At 36.5% G+C, this 8,871-nt stretch overlaps 2 protein-coding genes across 9 annotated transcripts; one reads left to right on the top strand and one right to left on the bottom strand.

The window, feature by feature from the left end:
- Positions 1-209: 209 nt before the first annotated feature.
- LOC113769277 (NAC domain-containing protein 101-like) lies at positions 210-2,185 on the top strand. Its single transcript, XM_027313740.1, has 4 exons — positions 210-357; positions 1,032-1,142; positions 1,233-1,318; positions 2,174-2,185. Exons 1-4 carry the CDS (start codon positions 210-212, stop codon positions 2,183-2,185), a joined length of 357 nt encoding a protein of 118 aa, XP_027169541.1.
- Positions 2,186-2,367: 182 nt separating this feature from the next.
- On the bottom strand, positions 2,368-8,348 carry LOC113769582 (S-type anion channel SLAH3-like). 8 transcript variants are annotated; one of them, XM_027314080.1, is made up of 7 exons: positions 8,062-8,348; positions 5,724-5,916; positions 4,414-4,932; positions 3,523-4,293; positions 3,101-3,132; positions 2,939-3,001; positions 2,368-2,684 (listed from the first exon to the last, which is right to left on the bottom strand). In XM_027314080.1, the coding sequence occupies exons 2-7, from the start codon at positions 5,898-5,900 to the stop codon at positions 2,663-2,665; spliced, it is 1,584 nt and encodes a 527-aa protein (XP_027169881.1). In that variant the 5' UTR covers positions 5,901-5,916; positions 8,062-8,348; the 3' UTR covers positions 2,368-2,662. The 8 variants fall into 8 exon arrangements, with proteins under 8 accessions (XP_027169881.1, XP_027169877.1, XP_027169873.1 ...); XM_027314076.1 differs by having other exon boundaries at positions 2,368-3,001; positions 4,414-4,698; positions 4,813-4,932; XM_027314072.1 differs by having other exon boundaries at positions 2,368-3,001.
- Positions 8,349-8,871: the final 523 nt, after the last annotated feature.

Genomic DNA, 8,871 nt, shown 5'->3' with positions numbered 1-8,871 from the left:
TAGGATTCAACTTTCCTTCTGAAAGAAACGTACGTATACGCGCAATTGTTCAATACAAGCTAATATAAAATACGGGCTTCAGTTGGTAAAGCTACTACCATCTTCGTTCTTTCAAGGCTTGGCTCTATTTTGTCCATCTTCTTCATTGATTTGTTACTCAAAATCAGCATTTTCTCATGGAAACCAGCCAACGTTTGTTGGAGTTGGAGATGCCTGTTGGGTATAGATTTGTGCCCACTGATGAAGAGCTGGTCAAGTATTATCTGGCTAACAAAGTACTCTACAAACCTCTCCCGGTTAAGATCATCCGAGAAATTGATGCCCACGACCTCTATAGCAAACATCCCAAATGTTTAGGTACATCTCACTCTGTCATCTATATTCTTCTACATATGGATTATACGTTAATTCTGTATGGATAGCGCATGTAACATTAGTCTGGAAAGATTTGTAGGGTGCTTTTCAGATTTGTAGGGCTCTTTTATATAGTTGTTATGGAAGTTGCAAGAAGTTGCAAAAATTTTGTTATTTTTAGATGGTAATGCTAGTTGTGTAACGTATTTAACAATAGTTTTGGTACATCAAGATTACACTTAGGTATAATGAGACTACACGATGATAGGTTATAGATTATACGTTATACGTTGTGATTCAAGAAAATTGCAAAAGATGGAAAGGATAAGAAACAACAGAATTGCAAATAACTCATGACTAGAATTGCAACAATCTAAACTTACGTTCTCCCTTCTAGTTCATTATCCATCTTTATTCTAGTATACATCCCGTGATAATTCATTTATTTCCAGTTTCATCAATTTCCGCTTCAGGTCATTTATTTCTAGTTTGATCAATTCCTGGTTCATGACAACTCCTAGTTAAGTGGCATCTTCCAGTATACATCATGGTTGCAATTTTGTGATTTTGGAAATAAGACTAAAGATTTCACTGAAGTTTTTGTTTTTTCTGATGGAATGGTTTTTTTTTTTTTTGGTTATGTTTACAACTCATTGCGTTGAAATTTGTTTTTGCAGTGGGAAATGGTACTTTTAATGATAATGAAAGGGAATGGTTTTTCTTCATATACAAAGATGAATATTTTCTTGGGAAAACAAGATCAACTCGGATGGTTGGAAATGGGATCGGTTTCTGGAGATTCATTGGAGAAGAAGAACCAATTCACAATTCAGAAGGAGATATATTTGCTTTCAAAATTTATTTGACTTATTTTTCAGGTTCTCCACCACATGCTAAGAAAACACATTGGAGAATGGAAGAATACAGATTGCAGACTGAAATTAATGGCAGAAATAAGCAAGAGGTAATTAATTAACGTGAGACTGGAATATTATTTTACAAGGCAGATTTTGGCATCATGTTTTCTTCTGTTTTTTAAGTCTAATTTTGTCTGCAACTTGTCAGTTTTTACCTATTTGACAAGAATTTCAAGATATAGAACTTTCTAGCATTGCTAAAATTAAAATCTACAAAAACATGAAGTTGCTGAATGTTTTTCTTCACCTTACTTCTAAGAACTGAAACTATTTTCTTTAGGGCTGTTAATTGTCCTTCTGGTTTTTCTAGTTTTCTCTTCAATTTTATGTCCTACTCATTTTCCTGCTGATAGTAAGCTTGGTGTTTTTCGTCTTATACATTGTCATCTAACCTATATTCTCAGGTACAAGAATGTATACTGGCTAGAATTATACGTGGGAGAAATTACACTGATTCTATTTAGTTGTAGAAGAGTGATATGGTGATTATGGGGAATCACCCTTGTTCTTGTCATTGTCCAGTTCTCCTTATTCAGCACATTTTGAAGTTCTAATAATAGTGACTGTTCTGAACTTTGTAACAATATATTACTTCTATATTTTTGTAATAATAGTGATTCTCCTTATTCTCCAATCTTGCCCTTTATATTTTTTAATTTCCTTTCTTGTTTTCTAAACTTTGTAAATTTTGTTATGCTTTTGTAACAATAGATTGACTTGTGCGTAATTATATTGATAAGATTACTTATGAAAGAAGCTAAATTCACACTTCTGCATCCTAAATCCACACCCCTAATATATTATTATTGAGATTTGAAACCCTTTAGCCGAAATATAGTTTAGATTCAAGAACCGGATGTTAAGTCTTTTCATTAGATAATGTCTAACTGTTCTTTTGGCAGGATGGAGTTTGAAACCCTTCCATGAGCCAGTTTCCAGTCATCAGATATTTGTTTGCTTGATTTTAATCCCATCTTTAAACAAACATTGGCATCCAATGGCTAGGTTACTCCCGCAGCCAATTTACAATGTTCTATGGGATACACACTCATCCAACGACTAAGTGACTAACAGACTAAATTATTACTCTTATCCATGCTAAAAATTTAGTTTATTCAGAAAGATATCCAACTGTTCAGACTTTCAGAGTTTCTAATACAACAATTTACAGCTCAAAGAAAGTGGAAAATTTTCCTTGATCTCTCCTTGCTACATAAACCATATTGATAAATTTGTACATCAAGTTCATCGGGACTTCAAGATTTACTGCTCCTCCCTTGATAGACTGTTTGTAAGTACTTCAGGACCTGTAAAACTGATGAAGTACTGAATATTGTAAACTTCTTTTTATGCCAGAAGTTCAAACTTTTCCTGCCGACTCATTAGAAGCTTCAATATCTTTTTCTTCCGAATCTGCAAACTTGAGGTAGTGTTCAATATGTTTAGTAGTAGTATCAGAGCTGCCAGATCTTCTATGAAACCATCGTCGAGTTGTTTTAGGCTTTCCTTGACTAATTGCAATGGCAATGTCATTGGGAAAGAGGTTTCGAAGCACGAAAGCATGGATGATTGTTGTTACGAGTAGTGCAGTTACTGTGAGTGTTGCAGTTACACATAGTATCACAGTTAAACATTTTGTCACTACATTGGTTACCGCATTTGAATACCTGATTGTGGCAATGGCAGCTCCAGTCATTGGAAAAGTGTACGCCCACCATGCCAAAGAAAACCTACATTAGACCAAAACAAAAAAAATTGAATATCAGGAATCTATAAAAAGTAGGTTGGATACAGAACTCTGGAGTTAAAAATTACACATCTTACTGTACCTGAAGCCTCGGAAAAAGTTAATGCGAACAGCCTGTGAGGAGGAGAAGCAAATGATTAGATACCTATTCTTACCAACTGAATATGCTTAGATAAAATTGTTCGCGAAACAACTTGATCATCCACTTTAACATGAACTAGCCTTGGCCTGTTTTCCAACCTCATTTTTTATCTAGAGCATAGTACTACTTTTTCTTCGACAACAATGCTCAGGAAGGTATTCGATTTCAAGGGTAGGGAAGTGGTTTCTTATCTTATAGATCCCCTCAGTCTTCAGACAACATTCATCTGAGTGTTAATGTTATAGCTAAAGCTAACCGAGCTCACCAACAAGCTTGTAAGTCCTATCCATGCATAAAATACTCAGCATAATTGAGAATGCAAAGCACATAGGTTTGAGAAATCACATAATAGAAGGACTAACCAGCGATAAATAGAGGAACATAGCAATGAAGTAAGCAATCCGTGATCCATAATCAAAGGATCCCTGAATGTTTGCCCACGCCATAGAAGCAACACTAGGTGCTGCGACAAACAAAAAGAATACTGGGTGAAGCTCCTTTGGAAGTGTCTCATTTGTTGGAAGTCTTTGGTAGAGAGTGACAAATAAGACCATGTAATGAGCCAATCCAATAGCAAAGAAGAAAATAGGCCCTTCCTTTAGCCCCATGGATGCGCCAAGCAATGCCCCAACAAAATTTCCAACAACTGAGAGATGATTTGAAGGATTGGCCACCTTTGAAAGCCTCCTCTTTCCTCCTGACATCCATTGTCCATAAATTTTTAGCTCAAGACAAAAGATTGGAAACATAAGAATGTACCATAGAGTTGCATGGAGCTTTTCAGAAATTGATGGTGGAACTCCTAGAGCTAAAAAAAGAAGTGCTATCCATGGAGCAAAGAAGAAATTGATACGGATCGGGTGATAGTATTCTCTCCGAACTGCTTCAAAGTAGAAAATCACTTTCAGAAAGTAAATGGAAGAGACGATTACTACAAGAGCAACCGATATGCACCACAAAGCTAGGTTTACATCGGGGCTTATATGCAGAAATTTTGTGGAAGCAGACGTTGCAAGGGCTTTCCACATAATGGCTTGGCTGCTAACACCAAGACAGATACCAAATGAAGAGATTGAGTAGCGAAGAAGAAAGGGCCACTGCTCATCTTCAGGAAGAATTATCTCCTCAGAAGGCTGTACAGCAGAAAGTCAATGTTGCAAATCTCAGTGATGAATACACTTATGACAACCATCTAACTACACCTAGACAGATACCAAAAATAAAAGAAGAACAGAATATGCAAAGATACATACCCGTAGTGTATCAAGTTCAGGCCCCTGCAAGGCATCAAAGTACCGGTCCACAGGTAAACTCTCCACTTCTATATTCTCTTGCGGATTGGAATCATGTGTATCTTCCCTGTTCTTTCCACGTAAATTGGATATTTGCCTCTCAAGCTTCCCAGACCAAGTTTTGAAAGTGTCAAATCTTTTATCCTTTAGTCCGTTAATTGCAGGATTCCTAAGGGGACCTTCTGGATGGCTTGGAAATTTGCCATTTGCGACAACCTCATCAGATGTTGAACCTGTTGGCATTGGCTGAGAATGAAACTTTGTGGTTTTTAGTTCTGCAGCACCACCATAATTGGTTGTAGCAGCAGAATTTGAAACGTCATTGCTGAAAATTATTTCATTACTATCATTGAAGAGTACTTTTTTCGCATTTGAGGAATGATTTCCCGCAGGAGTAGATGGCATGCTAATAGAAACAGAATGCAGTCTTTGAGTCTGAGAAAGATCACTCTGACCATCTGCAGCTGCTGCCACAGTTCCCTAAGAAAATTAACATAACATATAACTTCAGAAACAATTAGTAGAGTGTAACCCAATGACAAGAGTGTCAGAAGCTTGCCGTCTTGCAAATTAAACAACAACAGAGAACTTTCCACAACGAAATAGTTGATGCAATGCCGCAACTAAGAGCATCTCAGCAGCAGAAATTCATGTTAGAGATGGGGAAAATGAAAAGAGAACCAGGTTAAGGTCCCATTGCATAAAAAAAGGACGCTGGAGCCAAGTCTATCATAATCAGTGACATTTACTTAACTCGAAGCTTCTAAGAAGGGCCTTATTATGATCATGGTTAGTTACTTAAGAGCATGCCTTTGCTTCAAGCCACTTACTTACTATCTCATTCTTTGGCTTCTTTTACCTTTAAATTAATCCTGAAGACCACGTTATACACCAAGAGGTCCTCGACGAGTAAAAGATAAATTTAATATGCAACATCTACTATGTCAGTCACCCAGTATATGCCTTTAACATAGCTAACATACATTATAGACATGCAACACAGGTCAACTAAAAGCAATTGTAGGAGTCTGACAATGGACTACTAATATTGATGGCTCCTAGAAACAACTTAGGTCTTGACTTCCAAAAAGTCTCAACCAAAATATCCTTCTATAAATCAGGGAAGAGTCGAAACATATACAAGATAAATGGTATTGCAGATACCAAGAACCATTTGATTGTAAAAAGATAAAATGCTAATTCTCATGACAATTCAAGATGTTAACATTATTGCTGAATAGGGTAAAATCATTAGCTTTCTATTGACTTACCATGCTTAAGGGGCTTAAACAATGAGAACACATGGCAGCTGGTTGATAATTCAGCTCACTCTTCTCCTTAATGTTATCAAATCCAGCCACTTTATTTGCAGCAATATGTTCAATCAGTGAAGGAAGTCTTTCTGAAGAATCTCTCTCCGTGAGGTTAATTCCTTCGCTCTTATCCATGTCAAAGAAGCAGCACCTATATGGTAAATAATCAGGTCAGGCAGCTCTTAACATAAGGAAGTAGAAAGTTACAATATTGGGAGTCCCATATATTGGCCTTTGGGGAGAACCAGAGATGGGTGCCTATTTACTAGAGTAAGGTAGCTGCCTGCCATATTTCCTGAGATTTAACTATTGTTATACTCCTAACTTCAAGTAGAAGCCTTGAAATTAAATGGCAGTCCCTTCAACTATACTGCGAAACTGAATTTGGACATAAATACCCTATTGCCTTAAAACATCAGAAAGAACGTTGAATTACAGAGATATGCAGCAAAGGAAAAAAAAAGATATCTATTGTCTGACGCAAGTATATCAAAGAAACAATCGTTCAGTAGTCAACAAATAAGAACGATAAAGTTGTATACAGTAAAAAATATAATTTTTTTTCGAAAACGATAATTATTGTATAATTTAATCTATCTTACACTAAAAAGAAGGGACGGACCTAAGAAGGTCCAGACATAATTCAAAGATGACTGAACCATCATCGGACTAGATAGATACACTTCGTATCATCCTAAATTTTTTTTTTTGAAGTCAAGCCATTTTAAATGTGACATTTCATCCCATTAAGCCTTAGTTACCAGGTGATGGCCACCGACCCAAAGGCCGGTGGTTTCAGTAATAAATATATTCGCTTCTGGCACTTTAAGACAAGCACAGGAGATGGGACCAAATGTTTCCTGTTTTTTATGCCATAGAATACGGAGGAGATGAAGCCAAAGGAAGAGAGAGAAGTACAAGTTCCCTAACAGATAGTATACATGGCTGTCATTCAAGAATTGACAAGTAATGTTTAGTCAAATCAATTTTTAGGACAATAGAAATTTTCGGCCAAATCAAAATCAATGTGGATAACTATTGCACTTGTTCGGCAATTCTTGGATTCTACGGCTTCATTAGTAGACCGGCCCAATGGTTCCGGACACTTCTCGACAAAAAAAAAAATCAGTAAATCGGGTGGTCCAAAATCTACTACATTAAAGAAGTTGATCCTAAAAAATCCACAACCCTTTCCTCTTTCAATCCAAAAAATGTCAAGGGGAAAACAACTAGAAAAGTCTTAGGATATTTATGAACGCACTAGTTAAATTCATCATTCACATAATCATGAAATTCTTTCATCTCATGGTGGGCTGTAAACTTGGGAGTGGGACGGGATTAGTGCCGAGAAGTCTTGATGCTAAAGCTCAAAATAAACAAACTGTTGGCCTGCTGCTCGGATCCATCCATGTGATGAGGAAACAACAAACAATCAAGATGACGATGTTGTGCATGTGCTAATTAGAAGCTTCTTTCCACTTGTGGACATTACCGCACCATCTGCCTGGATCTGTTCACTGAAATGCAGCAGTAGGTGCCGATTTTGGAAAAAGAGAGAGGAAAAGGAACGACCGTCGATATGGGGAGTGGGGGAGAAGGAGTGACAAGGAAGTGTGATAATGGTGGTGGTGGAAACCGATTTACTGAGGTCTTGAGGATGGCGGAGTGGAGCCAATAAATGTAAGGATAAGACTGATCTGCTGTTGAGGGATCATTTTGAACTAAAAAATTAACTTCAGTGCTGTGGCATATTTTCCACCTCTCGGTCTACATGTAAATCTGGGTCTACCCGTCCTAAACTTTTCCTAGTGGTTTCTGAGTCAATTTCACTGGGAAGGACTAACCAGAAGCCATCATGCTTAAATCAACTGCCTCGTATTTCCCAGGTCTATTTCTACCATAACTTAGAGAAGCAAATAGATTTGCAGATGCATTGGCCAAGCAAGGAGGAAACTGCAGCAACCAATCCCAGTCTTTTGATTCATGCCCTGATTTTGTATTCCCCTATGTTTTGGATGATTTCAGGGGAGTTGCACTTCCCAGGATGACTGTATTAAACTAAGTACTTGAACCTACTATCTTTTACTTTTATTTCAATGCATCAAAAAAAAAAAAAAAAACTGTCTCGGATTTCTTGGATATGAAGAGTTCAGATATATATGGACTAAATGTAAACAAAAATCCGCGCTTAAGCCGTGGCTTGTCAAAGAAGAAGATGTATCCTAAAAGTGCAATACAACATCAAACAGCAAAATTTTCGTCATAATGTTAACAAAATGCAAACTCAAAGTCTAACCTTCAGATATGCACTTTTGAAAAATGACAACTATGCAAAAAAACTCTTGACCTTCAATGTGGAAAGCAGTCAACCCACCAAAAAGCTCTAGCAATGAACGCAGCGAAGGTCTAAATCCAACCAAAGCTGGTAAAGTAGCTCTTTTTCCTGTGGTAGTAGCTGTGGAGGAAAATCCCAAGCAGACTTATTATTCTGGGAAACAAATCTTGGTCTGCAGAAGGGGAACTGGAACATGTTTTTCAGCCACCGAAAGCAGTATAAATGGGATCAAGCATGCAAGGTTCTTCAAAAAAGTACGTGATTGTAACATATTCTTAAGAGATACAGCTGTTTTCTATGATGACATATCCTTTACCAAGCTCGGGAGCCATCAAATTTAGGGATAATTTTAGAAACCTCCCCTAAGGTTTCTAATAGTTTCATTTGGCACCTTCAAACTTTGAAAAATCTCACTTGGCTCTCCTACTTTAAACTTTTTTATAACATTTGAAACACCTTTTAAAATATAATATTAAAAACTCATTTTGAAAGAGAGAATACAATTTCATTCCAAATTTACCCTTTTCTAGCGATTTCTTAATTATCATAATACACTAAATTCATCTCTTAATTTTTGGTTAATTGATCGATATAGTTTTTTTAATGAAAATTTAAAAGTTGATAATAAGATTGAAAAAACTCTTTAATAGTTTTTGTGTCATTAGTTCAAACAAGAAATGTTAGATAAAAAAAAGAAAGGAATGTTAAATAACTTAAAATTACGATTGACTTACAATAATCAAATAACTTGCAATAATTTACAACCATGAG

Source organism: Coffea eugenioides, chromosome 4 (genome assembly GCF_003713205.1).
Source record: "Coffea eugenioides isolate CCC68of chromosome 4, Ceug_1.0, whole genome shotgun sequence".
NCBI lineage: Eukaryota > Viridiplantae > Streptophyta > Magnoliopsida > Gentianales > Rubiaceae > Coffea > Coffea eugenioides.
The sequence above is the reverse complement of the archived record's forward strand: the minus strand, read 5'-3'. Positions and strand labels throughout refer to the sequence as shown.